Source organism: Lontra canadensis, unplaced genomic scaffold (assembly GCF_010015895.1).
Source record: "Lontra canadensis isolate GAN:19392208 unplaced genomic scaffold, GSC_riverotter_1.0 scaffold26, whole genome shotgun sequence".
NCBI classification, from domain to species: Eukaryota; Metazoa; Chordata; class Mammalia; order Carnivora; family Mustelidae; genus Lontra; species Lontra canadensis.
Window position 1 is genome coordinate 12,548,942 of NW_022631020.1, and position 16,940 is coordinate 12,565,881.

The 16,940-nt window shown below is 37.2% G+C and overlaps 1 protein-coding gene across 1 annotated transcript; it reads left to right on the forward strand.

Moving 5' to 3' along the window:
* The first annotated feature begins 14,059 nt into the window (after nucleotides 1-14,059).
* Nucleotides 14,060-16,276, forward strand: LOC116871477 (heat shock cognate 71 kDa protein-like). Its single transcript, XM_032864169.1, has one exon. It carries the CDS (start codon nucleotides 14,087-14,089, stop codon nucleotides 16,025-16,027), a length of 1,941 nt encoding a protein of 646 aa, XP_032720060.1. The 5' UTR covers nucleotides 14,060-14,086; the 3' UTR covers nucleotides 16,028-16,276.
* Nucleotides 16,277-16,940: the final 664 nt, after the last annotated feature.

The window sequence follows — 16,940 nt, forward strand, 5'->3', positions numbered from 1 at the left end:
ACCATCAGAGCAGTCAATAAAAATTGTTTGTAGAAAATTGCTTAGCCTTTCCTCAACTATGGCTTAAAAAGTAATTTTATCTGAAAGTATTGTATTTTAGCTGACACTAAGGACCTGCTTTAGTGAGTCCTATTAAATTCTTATGTAGTATAGAATTGTACTTCTGGGTAATTTACAAACTAGATGTGTGATTGGTGATTAAAATTATCTTCAAAGACAGAGTTCTATATTCGTAACAATTCTTGGCCTATTCAAAGAGGAAATGAACAATCAGGAAGGCAATAAGCTCTTCTTATGTGTTCCTACACAAAGATTCTAAGTAGATTTCTTCTCAAGATAAGCGTGGTCAATTCAATTAACGACTATATAGAGAGCTTGTTTTGTAATGATCATTATTATCACCATTATCATAGTGACTATTTTTTTACATTGTCTCAACAGTAGACAGTAATTCTGTTCTTATTCTTTCCCTTTTTATCCAAACACGTACAGAATCAAATATATTTTAAATAATGAAGTAATTTTACATGCAGTTTTAAGGCAATCCTAGGAATAATTAAGCACATTAAGATATAAATATCATTATCTATACTGTAATATAAATATTATAAATAACATCAAAATAAATATAAAAAGGTCACTTATAAATACATGAACTTTCAAACGTTATAGAATAGTAATTAAGAATATGACATCTACTGAGGAGTCAAGATGGCAGAGAAGTAGCAGGCTGAGACTACTTCAGGTAGCAGGAGATCAGCTAGATAGCTTATCTAAAGATTGAAAACACCTACAAATCCAACGGGAGATCGAAGAGAAGAAGAACAGCAAATCTAGAAACAGAATAATAAAGCACTTTCTGAAAGGTAGGACTGGCGGAGAAGTGAATCCAAAGCGACGGGAAGATAGACCCCGGGGGGAGGGGCCGGCTCCCGGCAAGCAGCAGAGCAACGGAGCACAAAATCAGGACTTTTAAAAGTCTGTTCCGCTGAGGGACATCGCTCCAGAGGCTTAACCGGGGTGAAGCGCACGCGGGGTCAGCGTGGCCTCAGGTCCCGCAGGGTCACAGAAGGATCGGGGGTGTCTGAGTGTCGCAGGCTTACAGGTATTAGAACCGGGAAGCCGGCTACAGAGACAGAGCCGAGGAGTGAGCTCTAAGCTCGGGTTTACCTTGAACCGGTCTCAGGCTCAGTCAGCTCGGAGCGCGGCCGGAGGCCAGGGTGATGGGAGCAATTGGGCGCTGTTCTCTGAGGGCGCACTGAGGAGTGGGGCCCCGGAATCTCGGCTCCTCCGGGCCGGAGACTGGGAGGCCGCCATCTTCGTTCCCGTCCTCCGGACTCTACGGAAAGCGCTCAGGGAACAAAAGCTCCCGAAAGCAAAGCCGAGCGGATTACTCAGCCCGGCCCCTGGTAAGGGCGGTGCAACTCCGCCTGGGGCAAAGACACTTGAGAATCACTACAACAGGCCCCTCCCCCAGAAGATCAACAAGAAACCCAGCCAGGACCAAGTTCACCTGCCAAGGAGTCCAGTTTCAACACCAAGGAGAGCAGCGGAATTCCAGAGGAGGAGAAAGCAAAGCACAGAACTCATGGCTTTCTCCCCATGATTCTTTAGCCTTGCAGTTAATTTAATTTTTTTTTCTTTTTCAATTATTTTTTCTATTCTTCTGCTAAATTTTTTAAACTTTTACCCTTTTCTTTTTCAACGTTTTTTAACTAGTTTATCTAATATATATATATTTTTTTCCTTTTTATATTTTTTCATTATTGTTTTTTTTTATTTGTTTCTTTTTTCTTTTTCTTTTTTTTTCTTTTCTTTTTCTCTTTCTGAACCTCTTTATATCCCCTTCCCCCCCCTCACGATTTGGGAACTCTTCTGATTTGGCTAAAGCATATTTTCCTGGGGTTGTTGCCACCCTTTTAGTATTTTACTTGTTCCTTCATATACTCTTATCTGGACAAAATGACAAGGAGGAAAAATTCACCACAAAAAAAAAGAACAAGAGGCAGTACCAAAGGCTAGGGACCTAATCAATACAGACATTGGTAATATGTCAGATCTAGAGTTCAGAATGACGATTCTCAAGGTTCTAGCTGGGCTCGAAAAAGGCATGGAAGATATTAGAGAAACCCTCTCGGGAGATATAAAAGCCCTTTCTGGAGAAATAAAAGAACTAAAATCTAATCAAGTTGAAATCAAAAAAGCTATTAATGAGGTGCAATCAAAAACGGAGGCTCTCACTGCTAGGATAAATGAGGCAGAAGAAAGAATTAGCGATATAGAAGACCAAATGACAGAAAATAAAGAAGCTGAGCAAAAGAGGGACAAACAGCTACTGGACCACGAGGGCAGAATTTGAGAGATAAGTGACACCATAAGATGAAACAACATTAGAATAATTGGGATTCCAGAAGAAGAAGAAAGAGAGAGGGGAGCAGAAGGTATATTGGAGAGAATTATTGGAGAGAATTTCCCCAATATGGCAAAGGGAACAAGCATCAAAATCCAGGAGGTTCAGAGAACTCCCCTCAAAATCAATAAGAATAGGGCCACACCCCGTCACCTAATAGTAAAATTTACAAGTCTTAGTGACAAAGAGAAAATCCTGAAAGCAGCCCGGGAAAAGAGGTCTGTAACATACAATGGTAAAAATATTAGATTGGCAGCAGACTTATCCACAGAGATCTAGCAGGCCAGAAAGAGCTGGCATGATATATTCAGAGTACTAAACGAGAAAAACATGCAGCCAAGAATACTATATCCAGCTAGGCTATCATTGAAAATAGAAGGAGAGATTAAAAGCTTCCAGGACAAACAAAAACTGAAAGAATTTGCAAACACCAAGCCAGCTCTACAGGAAATATTGAAAGGGGTCCTCTAAGCAAAGAGAGAGCCTAAAAGTAGTAGATCAGAAAGGAACAGAAACAATATACAATAACAGTCACCTTACAGGCAATACAATGGCTCTAAATTCATATCTCTCAATAGTTACCCTGAATGTAAATGGGCTAAATGCCCTAATCAAAAGACACAGGGTATCAGAATGGATAAAAAAACAAAACCCATCTATATGTTGCCTACAAGAAACTCATTTGAAACCCGAAGACACCTTCAGATTTAAATTGAGGGGGTGGAAAAGAATTTACCATGCTAATGGACATCAGAAGAAAGCAGGAGTGGCAATCCTTATATCAGATCAATTAGATTTTAAGCCAAAGACTATAATAAGAGATGAGGAAGGACACTATATCATACTCAAAGGATCTGTCCAACAAGAAGATCTAACAATTTTAAATATCTCTGCCCCTAACGTGGGAGCAGCCAACTATATAAACCAATTAATAACAAAATCAAAGAAACACATAGACAATAATACAATAATAGTAGGGGACTTTAACACTCCCCAAACTGAAATGGACAGATCATCCAAGCAAAAGATCAACAAGGAAATAAAGGCCTTAAATCACACACTTGACCAGATGGATATCACAGATATATTCAGAACATTTCATCCCAAAGCAACAGAATACACATTCTTTTCTAGTGCCCATGGAACATTCTCCAGAATAAATCACATCCTCGGTCCTAAATCAGGTCTCAACCGGTATCAAAAGATTGGGATCATTCCCTGCATATTTTCAGACCACAATGCTCTGAAGCTAGAACTCAATCACAAGAGGAAATATGGAAAGAACCCAAATACATGGAGACTAAACAGCATCCTTCTAAAGAATGAATGGGTCAACCAGGAAATTAAAGAAGAATTGAAAAAATTCATGGAAACAAATGATAATGATAACACAACGGTTCAAAATCTGTGGGACACAACAAAGGCAGTCCTGAGAGAAAAATATATAGCGGTACAAGCCTTTCTCAAGAAACAAGAAAGGTCTCAGGTACACAACCTAACCCTACACTTAAAGGAGCTGGAGAAAGAACAAGAAAGAAACCCTAAACCCAGCAGGAGAAGATAAATCATAAAGATCAGAGCAGAAATCAATGAAATAGAAACCAAAAAAACAATAGAACAAATCAATGAAACTAGGAGCTGGTTCTTTGAAAGAATTAATAAGATTGATAAACCCCTGGCCAGACTTATCAAAAAGAAAAGAGAAAGGACCCAAATCAATAAAATTATGAATGAAAGAGGAGTGATCACAGCTAACACCAAAGAAATACAGACAATCATAAGAACATATTATGAGCAACTCTATGCCAACAAATTTGACAATCTGGAAGAAATGGATGCATTCCTAGAGACATATAAACTACCACAACTGAACCAGGAAGAAATAGAAAGCCTGAACAGACCCATAACCAGTAAGGAGATTGAAACAGTCATCAAAAATCTCCAAACAAACAAAAGCCCAGGGCCAGACGGCTTCCCGGGGGGAATTCTACCAAAATTTAAGGAAGAACTAATTCCTATTCTCCTGAAACTGTTCCAAGAAATAGAAATGGAAGGAAAACTTCCAAACTCATTTCATGAGGCCAGCATCACCTTGATCCCAAAACCAGACAAGGATCCCATCAAAAAAGAGAACTACAGACCAATATCCTTGATGAACACAGATGCAAAAATTCTCACCAAAATACTAGCCAATAGGATTCAACTGTACATTAAAAGGATTATTCACCACGACCAAGTGGGATTTATTCCAGGGCTGCAAGGTTGGTTCAACATCCGCAAATCAATCCATGTGATACAACACATTAATAAAAGAAAGAACAAGAACCATATGATACTCTCCATAGATGCTGAAAAAGCATTCAACAAAGTACAGCATCCCTTCCTGATCAAAACTCTTCAAAGTGTAGGGATAGAGGGCACATACCTCAATATTATCAAAGCCATCTATGAAAAACCCATCGCAAATATCATTCTCAATGGAGAAAAACTGAAAGCATTTCCGCTAAGGTCAGGAACACGGCAGGGATGTCCGTTATCACCACTGCTATTCAACATAGTACTAGAAGTCCTAGCCTCAGCAATCAGACAACAAAAGGAAATTAAAGGCATCCAAATCGGCAAAGAAGAAGTCAAACTATCACTCTTCACAGATGATATGATACTATATGTGGGAAACCCAAAAGACTCCACTCCAAAACTTCTAGAACTTATACAGGAATTCAGTAAAGTGTCAGGATATAAAATCAATGCACAGAAATCAGTTGCATTTCTCTACAGCAACAACAAGACAGAAGAAAGAGAAATTAAGGAGTCCATCCCATTTACAATTGCACCCAAAACTATAAGATACCTAGGAATAAACCTAACCAAAGAGACTAAGAATCTATACACAGAAAACTATAAAGTACTCATGAAAGAAATTGAGGAAGACACAAAGAAATGGAAAAATGTTCCATGCTCCTGGATTGGAAGAATAAATATTGTGAAAATGCCTATGCTACCTAAAGCAATCTACACATTTAATGCAATTCCTATCAAAGTACCATCCATTTTTTTCAAAGAAATGGAACAAATAATCCTAAAGTTTATATGGAACCAGAAAAGACCTCGAATAGCCAAAGGAATATTGAAAAAGAAAGCCAAAGTTGGTGGCATCACAATTCCAGAATTCAAGCTGTATTACAAAGCTGTCATCATCAAGACAGCATGGTACTGGCACAAAAACAGACACATAGATCAATGGAACAGAATAGAGAGCCCAGAAATAGACCCTCAACTCTATGGTCAACTCATCTTCGACAAAGCAGGAAAGAATGTCCAATGGAAAAAAGACAGCCTCTTCAATAAATGGTGTTGGGAAAATTGGACAGCCACATGCAGAAAAATGAAATTGGATCATTTCCTTACATCACACACGAAAATAGACTCAAAATGGATGAAGGACCTCAATGTGAGAAAGGAATCCATCAGAATCCTTGATGAGAACACAGGCAGCAACCTCTTCGACCTCAGCCGCAGCAACATCTTCCTAGGAACATCGCCAAAGGCAAGGGAAGCAAGGGCAAAAATGAACTATTGGGATTTTATCAAGATCAAAAGCTTTTGCACAGCAAAGGAAACAGTTAACAAAACCAAAAGGCAACTGACAGAATGGGAGAAGATATTTGCAAACGACATATCAGATAAAGGGCTAGTATCCAGAATCTATAAAGAACTTAGCAAACTCAATACCCAAAGAACAAACAATCCAATCAAGAAATGGGCAGAAGACATGAACAGACATTTCTGCAAAGAAGACATCCAGATGGCCAACAGACACATGAAAAAGTGTTCCATATCACTCGGCATCAGGGAAATACAAATCAAAACCACAATGAGATACCACCTCACACCAGTCAGAATGGCTAAAATTAACAAGTCAGGAAATGACAGATGCTGGCGAGGATGCGGAGAAAGGGCAACCCTCCTACACTGTTGGTGGGAATGCAAGCTGGTGCATCCACTCTGGAAAACAGCATGGAGGTTGCTCAAAATGTTGAAAATAGAACTACCCTATGACCCAGCAATTGCACTGCTGGGTATTTACCCCAAAGATACAAACGTAGTGATCCGAAGGGGCACGTGCACCCGAATGTTTATAGCAGCAATGTCTACAATAGCCAAACTATGGAAAGAACCTAGATGTCCCTCAACAGACGAATGGATAAAGAAGATGTGGTATATATACACAATGGAATACTATGCAGCCATCAAAAGAAATGAAATCTTGCCATTTGCGACGACGTGGATGGAACTAGAGGGTATCATGCTTAGTGAAATAAGTCAATCGGAGAAAGACAACTATCATATGATGTCCCTGATATGAGGGAGAGGAGATGCAGCATGGGGGGTTAAGGGGGTAGTAGAAGAGTAAATGAAGCAAGATGGGATTGGGAGGGAGATAAACCATAAGTGACTCTTAATCTCACAAAACACACTGAGGGTTGCTGGTGGGAGGGGGGTTGGGGGGGGATGGGGTTATTATGGGCATTGGGGAGGGTATGTGCTATGATGAGTGCGGGGAAGTGTGTAAACCTGGTGATTCACAGACCTGTACCCCTGGGGAAAAAAAATATATGTTTATAAAAAATAAAATAAAAAAAAAAAGAATATAACATCTATATTGAAATCTAAGTAGATGGCTCTTAACAATTTGATTATTAGGCAAGATATGTATCTTTTTATAACTGTTAGTGTTGTGGAATTGTCAAGGCCAAGGAGCAAGAAAGAATTCTTGAGATATTTTGGGTGCAAAAAGGTTTGTTTCTGTTTTTGGTTTTGTTTTTAAGCTTTTATTTATTTATTTGACATTGAGAGAGAGAACACAAGCAGGGTAGTGGGAGAGGGAGAAGCCAGCTTCCTGCCAAGCATGGAGCCCTATGCGGGCTCCATCCCAGGCCTGGGATCATGACCTGAGCTGAAGGCAGATGCTTAATGACTGAGCCACCCAGGTGCCGCCCAAAAAGTGTTTTTATTATAGTATAGGGACAGGACCTGTGGACAGAAAGAGCTGCCCAATGATTGTGAAAAGTGAATGATTATATGTTTTTAAGTTTGGGGGGTAGGATTAGAGATAACTGAAATCTCTAAAGGGATTTCTGCATGTTAAAGAAGAGTTACAGAATCCTGGAGGTCTGTCCATTGTCATGATAAGGTAGTTTTTAGTCTATAGCAAAATGTCAACTTTAAGGAAGCCATGAGTTCCTTGAGTAATGTCCTGCTCTACATGTCTCAGGTATTCATCAGTGGACTGCAAATTGTAGGGAAATTTCTTTTGGCTACATTTCTCTTGCCTTTGTTTGCTTCATCATTAGCACAGATGTGGGCAATTAGAAGTTGGTGTATATGTCTCTTACACATACACATATCTATCTATCTATCTATACATATCATATATATATCTATACACATATATACATATACTATATTACATGTTCCTATGTGGAATATATGCATATACATATGTATACAAAATATATACAGAAATATACACTTTAAGACATATGTATACTATGTAACTATATATAATATTTTATTTTTAAAATATATCTATTATATATACATATATATACATTACTTCAATAAGTAAATTAACATGTCCCATCTTTGCTAGCAGATTTTCTGATTGTCATCTATAAAAACACCACATCACAACAAAATGAAGCAAACATTAAGTCAATAATATAAAAATTAATAGCTACAAAAAATTAAAATAGAGTGAGCAAAAAGCCATTACAGTCCTTCCCATTCCACAATATGTTTTAGAGATGGCCTTCTGGTTCAGAGCTGTGATGTCATGGCCCAATAATATTTAGGGCCCAGCAATTTTACTGATAATCAAGTAAATGTCAGCCTGATTGGTAGGGCTGAGTGAAGAAATAGCCCTGGCAAAAATAGAGAAATAGAGAGGGATTGAGCAAAAAGTTAGATTTCAAACTAAAATGAAGTGATGCTTTCCTCTGTAGGAGAAGGAAGGTATAAACAGGGAAAATGTGAAAGGCAAATGAACTATATGGTGTTGGGATTTAATAGGAGTTCTTGGTGTGAATTAAGTTTTAAGTATATAAAGATAAATATGGAAAGAAACGTGGGTGTAAATGTGTGTGTGTGTGTGTGTGTGTGTGTGTGTGTTTGTGCGTATATATTTATTCATATACTTCCTTGGTTTATCCACTGAGAAAGCTTAGAAGCAGTGACACTCCAGTAATAATGAATAAGCCTAGTACTCAGATCTCACATTACATAGAAATGTTTCTATGTATCTTTCTCTACCATAATGAATACATTTTTTTTTTCTTTTTTGAGAAATGACGAACCAAGACCTGGGAAAAACAAAGAATAAGATGAGCTGGAATATTTTGCTATCATCAGAAAACAAGGAAATGCCAAAACATGCCAAAAGACCAGGAAATTTAATTTTAAATGGCTCCCACTGTAAAAATCTATAGTAACAAAAAGCAAACACACACATACAAAAATATAATAACAGTTTATTACCTGTGGTTTAAGTAAGAATTCTTAAATCCATACCAATATAAGTAAATAAATGTGGAGAAGAGAACATTTCTTTACAGTGAAATGCCACTTAATAAATGCAGAATAACCCGTAGAATTAGAAAAATCACCATTTGGTAACTCCCCTGACAATAACTGATATAGACAACTATCAGTGGATTTAAAAAGTAATAGGTGAAAAAGAGGGGTGCCTGGCGGAGCTTAGTTGGTTAAGCATCTGCCTTCAGCTCAGGTCATGATGCCAGGATCCCAGGATTGAACCCTGCATCTGGTTCTCTGCTTCGTGGGGAGCCTGCTTCTCCCTCTGCCTGATGCTTCCTCTGCTTATGTTCTTTCTCACTCTCTCTCAAATAAATAAATACAAATCTTAAAAAAAAAAAGAAAGTGAAAAAGATAAACTTTTAGATGATCACAAAGCATCTCTTCATAAAATATTCATAATTTTAAAAAGCAAAAAGGAGTGAAGAAACCTCCAGATGCCACCATAATTTATTGATCAAAAATTAACAGGACACGTGATAGGGCAAATTTTTATCATGCACTAACTGACATGGAATGAGAAGAAAGCACATCACATTTCTGATATCACTGTTGAAAGAGCTAAGTAGATGGTAATTGTGACAAAATATCAAACTCAAATTGAAGCAATATCTTATAAAATAACCCCCTATAGTACTAAAAAATAAAATCAAGAGTGTGAAAGTAATGAAAAGACTGCAAAACTCTTCCAGATTGAATGTGACTGAAGAGAGCTGACAAATATAATGTGCAGTGTAATGTTGAATTCTCTGCCAGGGAGGACATAATTAGAACAACTGGCAAAACTGAATGGGGTCTGAAGGTTGTCACTAGTATTGTATTGATGTCAATTTCTTAATTTTAATATTTGTACACTTTTTAGATGAGGCATCCTTCTTTGTAGGTAATAGACAGTAACTTTTCCAGGCTAGTAGATTATCATGTCTTCTAACATCATGTCTGCAAAAAAAAGGAAAAGAAACCAAAAGTATAGAAAAATGATAGAGTAACAGATAGAGATAGAGATATATCAATTCTGAAAAGGAAATGAGATGTGGGGTTTGGGTTAGGTATATAATGAAACCATTTAATACTTTTGCATACCCACTAACAAGTAGATTTTTTATTCAAGACACGTTACGATGTAGCTTATTTTGTTTTTTAATTCTCAGCCACAAATGACCATTTCTACCTTTCTTCCCCATTCTAAATCTTAGAGGATATTCATATTTTGTTCAGACATTCAAGAACATATGCTTGGTGGCCAACTCTATAAAATGGGGACTGCATTTTCATTTCTTTCAATACTTTGTGATAAAGAATCTTCTCAACTACCACAAATTCCATTTTGTTCAAAATACTAGTAACAGTGAATATTTTATCAAAGTATTATTAAGTCTGGCTTTCTTTACTCATTTTCAGTTCTGTTGAATTTTTTCATAAACAATGCTTTTTCAGTCATATACAAATGTTTTACAGAATGTTTTACATATGAATATCTCAAAGTTACTTTAGGGATTAGTTGTGTTGCTTATTTACAGCAGATCAGATAGATCTGCATATTTGCTATCACTGAATTAATAACACTGCAGATTTCATCACCATGATAGAAAAAAAAAAACAATAAATAAACCCAGTCACATTCAGCCAACAAATCATTAGATTATAAATCAGAGTGAAAAGTGAAAGTTAATATCTTAACTCTATCAGTCATTTAGAGAAGGTTCTTTATTTATTCACCTCATCAATCTGAAAATCATTTCTTATATTTAAAAATATAAAAAATAACATTAACTTACCTAAATCACAAAAATTAATAGAGGTGAACTAAAATGAACATGTACAATTCTTTATGAAGGGCAGAGTATTCTCATATGATGGGAATATCAGAAGTGATTTATCAACAATTTAAAATTCATAGTCTATGTTTTTCTATAGTATTTAGGTTCTAGTCATTTTTGTTTTAATTTTTTGCTATGGATTTGCACATGGGTTAACTTCTGTTTGAAAAACTCATGCATGTCTTCCTGCAATTGGAAGTTTTCCTTGTATGTTTCTCCTAGGCAATAGTGTAGTAGATAATATATATTTTAAATGAAGATATTTCTAAAATATTGCCTGGATGAAAAACATCTCTGTACTCCAATTCATAGTGGTCTTACATGTCTTAAAGGAATATGATTTTCTTTATCTATACAAAGCCAGGGAGATAGCCAGAATATGTTTAGAAAGTCATAGAATTTTAGAGTTAGAACTAAATTTATAGTGAAACCTCAGATATAACAGAAAAAAAAAACCAGATTTTCAAAGGTTAGATAACAAGTAAAATTTAAGACCATGCAGTTAACTGATCTCAGATTTATGAATAAATCCCATATTATCTTTATATCTCATTGAACTATACAAGTTCCTCACAGATTCAAATAGAATTTGATAAAAACCCATTCCTATTTCATTTGAAGTTTCCACAACTAAGTAATCACTCACTTCTAGAGTCTTTCTATATAGTGTTACAACAAGATATTTTAGAAAAAGAAAGATTTTTTATTATCAAAATGTGTCATAATTATTTTTGGAAGTAAATTAAGGCATATTGTTTATATGCAATGACTAAAGCTCTAGAGTTTAAAGAAATCAAGATGGAATTGTTCCATATCTGCTTTGCTAGAAAGAGAAACAAACATCATTACCATAAATAGTTTGGGCGAAATTTATTTATTTATTTATTTATTTATTTTTAAAAAGATTTTATTTATTTATTTGACAGAGAGATCACAAGTAGGCAGAGAGGCAGGCAGAGAGAGAGGGAAGCAGGCTCCCCACTGAGCAGAGAGCCCGATGCGGGGCTCGATCCCAGGACGCTGAGATCATGACCTGAGCCGAAGGCAGAGGCTTAACCCACTGAGCCACCCAGGCACCCCATTGGGTGATATTTATTAAAAAGTTTTTTATTACTCCTGACATCTAATACACACAACCTGATTGTTCCAAAACTATTATAATTATTTTAAGAGGAGCACATAAGAAAAAATGTCAACCAATGAGTCAAGTAGAGTCTAATGAGGACTTCTGAAAATAGAGTGGTTTTAGTTCTTAAAGGAAATCTATAAAAACTCAATCTCTCAGTTTTGCTGAATAAGAATGAATTATCCCCTTACCCCAGGTGTGGATCACAGCCATCTTGTATGTGAATAAGAAGCCAGACTGAAGATGTGGTCAGCGCACACTGTTGTAGGCCAAGCAGAGTCTAAAAGAAGCTTGGTTTTCTAGGACATTTGTTGAGATTGTTGAGTTACTGAATTACATACCCTGAAGTTTTCACTCACATCTTTCATGAGAAGACTTATAAATAATTGGGAAAAAGCGTGTTTCTTATTTCCGAAAATCTAGAATATATACTTACTTACAAGACAGAAGTCATTACAAAGAAAGGAAAAGGCATTGAATGTTTTCTACTAAAAATTTGTTAGATCAAAACAGATGTGTTCTTACAGTGATTAACAACTTATAAAAATTATCCACTCCCTTATAGTAACTGACACAGGAATGCTATTACAATTATCCCCTCCTTTGTAATGATAGATGTAGGAATGCTAATATCTTCTTTATTTTTTAATATTTCATTTATTTATTTATTTGTTTTATTAGAGAGAGAAAGAAAGAATATACATGACTGGAGGGAGGGGCAAAGGGAGAGAATCTCAAGCAGACTACTCGCTGAGTGTGTAAACCAAGGCAGGGCTTAATCTCACACCCCAGAGATCATGACCTAAGACCAAATCAAGAGTTGGAAGCTGAACTGACTGAGCCACTCAGGTGCCCCTAAGATCTCCCTTTTAATAAAAGCTGAAATTGTTTATTATTCTAGGGAAAAAATACTCCTACTATCCATATACAAAGTAAGTCGATCTGCTTTATCAGTCATAGGTATAGATTTATTAGTAGTTTTAGTTGGAATTAGAAAGTACTTTAGAAAAGTATATGTGTATATGAGAGAAGAGAAGACTAGAACATTAAGCTCAAGATATGAGTGCACAGAGATATTTGAGGGTTAGTTAGGTCTTCTGGCCAGTTTAGTTTAATATACTAAAATATATTGCTGCATTCATCATATGAGGGTACCTACAAAAGGTAGTATAGTCTGGAAAGGCTCTTGGAAAAAATATGTCCCAGTAATACAAAGACAGAAATATGGATTTTTTTGAAAATACCACCTAAAAGGTAACCAAGATAAATTGAATATATGTCTATAGTTTTGGAAAAGCTACTCTGTTTTTTTAGGTTCACTACTCAGAAATTCCAGGGTAATTTCTAATATAATAAAAAATTTTTGAAGAAATGAACAAAATCTGGAAGAAAGCCAAAAGAAAGAAAATAGCTTATCTTTGATACAAAGAAACTAAAGAGAAGACACAAAACATTATTGTTATTATTGATTATTTAGAATATGTCTGAAAGTTAAAGAACCCCATGAGATTTTGTCAAAAATATTAGAAACCTGAAATGTTTTGGGTGTCATATAGTGACTACACAAAGGGAATAATAACTCATTTTTTTTCTCCATCTCATAAAAGCTACAACTCAGAGCCAGTCATGTAATGATGCTCTGTGCCCATGGCAGTTTCAGAAATACCATGATCTATCCCACAGAATAAAACAACCAAAATCCAGATTTACAAAGAGGTAGATTATTCCAATTTGAAAAGACCTTAAAGACTTTTCCCACTGACTTTCCTTCAAGTGGATCCATATGATATATTTATCAATGGTTGTGAAATTATTTTCCAAATGCATAAAAATAAGGATTTGTAAGAGAATTTAAAAAGCACAGGGGTGCCTGGGTGGCTCAGTGGGTTGGGCCTCTGCCTTCCCCTCAGGTCATGATCTCAGGATCCTGGGGATCGAGCCCCGCATCTGCTCTCTGCTCCGCGGGGAGCCTGCTTCCCCCTCACTGCCTGCCTCTCTGCCTACTTGTAATCTCTCTCTTTGTCAAATAAATAAATAAAATCTTTTAAAAAATAAAATAAAGGTCTCATTGAACGCGGGGCTACATCCTTGGATTGCTGTCTTCTCAGCCTGAGCCAGGCCCACACATAAGCAACCATGTCTAAGGGACCTGCAGTTGGCATTGATCTTGGCACCACCTATTCCTGCGTGGGTGTTTTCCAGCACGGGAAAGTGGAAATAATTGCCAATGATCAGGGAAACCGGACCACCCCAAGTTATGTCGCCTTCACGGACACCGAACGATTGATCGGTGATGCTGCGAAGAACCAAGTTGCGATGAACCCCACCAACACAGTTTTTGATGCCAAACGCCTGATTGGACGGAGATTTGATGATGCTGTTGTCCAGTCTGATATGAAGCATTGGCCTTTCATGGTGGTGAATGATGCTGGCAGGCCCAAGGTCCAAGTAGAATACAAGGGAGAGACAAAAAGCTTTTATCCAGAGGAGGTGTCTTCTATGGTTTTGACGAAAATGAAGGAAATCGCAGAGGCTTATCTTGGGAAGACCGTTACCAATGCAGTTGTCACAGTACCTGCGTACTTCAATGATTCTCAGCGTCAGGCTACCAAAGATGCTGGAACTATTGCTGGTCTCAATGTGCTTCGCATCATCAATGAGCCAACTGCTGCTGCTATTGCTTATGGCCTAGACAAGAAAGTTGGAGCTGAAAGGAACGTGCTAATCTTTGACTTGGGAGGTGGCACTTTTGATGTGTCCATCCTTACTATTGAAGATGGGATCTTTGAGGTTAAGTCCACAGCTGGAGACACCCACTTAGGTGGAGAAGACTTTGACAACCGAATGGTCAACCATTTTATTGCAGAGTTCAAGCGCAAACATAAGAAAGATATCAGTGAAAACAAGAGGGCAGTTCGTCGCCTCCGTACTGCTTGTGAACGTGCTAAGCGTACACTTTCTTCCAGCACCCAGGCCAGTATCGAGATTGATTCTCTGTATGAAGGAATCGACTTCTATACCTCTATCACCCGTGCCCGGTTTGAAGAATTAAATGCTGACCTGTTCCGTGGCACCCTGGACCCTGTAGAGAAAGCCCTTCGGGATGCCAAGTTAGACAAGTCTCAGATCCACGATATTGTCCTGGTGGGTGGTTCTACCCGTATCCCCAAGATTCAGAAACTTCTCCAAGATTTCTTCAATGGAAAAGAACTGAATAAGAGCATCAACCCTGACGAGGCTGTTGCTTATGGTGCAGCTGTCCAGGCAGCCATCCTTTCTGGAGACAAATCTGAAAACGTTCAAGATTTGCTGCTGTTGGATGTCACTCCACTTTCTCTTGGCATTGAAACTGCTGGAGGAGTCATGACTGTTCTCATCAAGCGTAATACTACCATTCCTACCAAACAGACGCAGACCTTCACTACCTACTCCGACAACCAGCCTGGTGTGCTTATTCAGGTGTATGAAGGTGAGCATGCCATGACCAAGGACAACAACCTACTTGGAAAGTTTGAACTCACAGGCATACCTCCTGCTCCTCGTGGTGTCCCTCAGATTGAGGTCACTTTCGATATTGATGCTAATGGTATCCTCAATGTCTCTGCTGTGGATAAGAGCACAGGAAAAGAGAACAAGATTACCATCACTAATGACAAGGGCCGCTTGAGCAAGGAAGATATTGAGCGCATGGTCCAGGAAGCTGAGAAGTACAAAGCTGAAGATGAGAAACAGCGGGACAAGGTGTCTTCCAAGAATTCACTGGAGTCTTATGCATTCAACATGAAAGCAACTGTTGAAGATGAAAAACTTCAGGGCAAGATAAATGATGAAGACAAACAGAAGATTCTTGACAAGTGCAATGAAATCATCAACTGGCTTGATAAGAACCAGACTGCAGAGAAGGAAGAATTTGAACACCAGCAGAAAGAGCTGGAGAAAGTCTGCAACCCCATCATCACCAAGCTGTACCAGAGTGCAGGGGGCATGCCAGGAGGAATGCCTGGAGGCTTCCCTGGTGGTGGAGCTCCTCCCTCTGGTGGTGCCTCCTCTGGGCCCACCATTGAAGAGGTTGACTAAACCAACCTGAGAATAAATAGGTTGAGCATTGTTCCACACACAATATTCAAAGGACCCAAATTTGTAGCAAATTCCATGGCAGTTGTAACGTTGAGCTGCTATAGCAAAAAAAAACTGGGCATTCTTGATACTTGAATATGGAATATGTGCACAGGGAAAGGAAATAAACATTGCACTTTATAAGCACTGTATTGTTAAGTGGAAAATGCAATGTCTTAAATAAAACTGTATTTAAAATTGGCACCATAAAAAAAAAATAAATAAAATAAAATAAAAATAAAAAGCACAAAATCCACTCACGGAGTAATTTTAGGTGGCAAATAACAAGATGTTTAATAAAATCTACCTTTTGAGCACCTGATGAGCAAAATTTCTGTCTTACTTTATGTGATGACATAAAGTTCACTCCACAAAACAAAAAATGAAAACAAACCCTTAAAAATTTTGATTCCAATTATTAAGAAAGAACTAGCACAGATAATAAAGATTGATGCCAATTTGTCTGCTCTTCAAAGTTAATGATTTTCATTAATATAATTATGGTCATTGAAGTATAATGATTTAATATTATGACATTAATGAAAGCAAATTTTTTTTATACTGGCATATGCCCTTTGCTGTTATAATAATTAATCTTAAAGTTTTTTGATTTTTCATGTTTTAAAACATAATCTCTCTATGGAAGTGTCACCTTGTAAGATTATTGAAGGAGAAAAATGTTTTTGGAATTCCATTACAGAAAATCATATGCATTGTGATAACTGGCATTCTTTAAAAATAAAATAATAGCTAAAGAAAAGGAAAAATAATATCAAGACAAGGTTACAAATAACAAGGACATTAACAGAAATAACATAAACAAACACATATTACATGCACATGTATATACAAATTATACCAATGAAAATGGATT

What these genes read in the sequence shown, in the direction of transcription:
- LOC116871477 (XM_032864169.1), top strand. Translation starts at nt 14,087, where the DNA reads ATGTCTAAGGGACCTGCAGTTGGCATTGATCTTGGCACCACCTATTCC.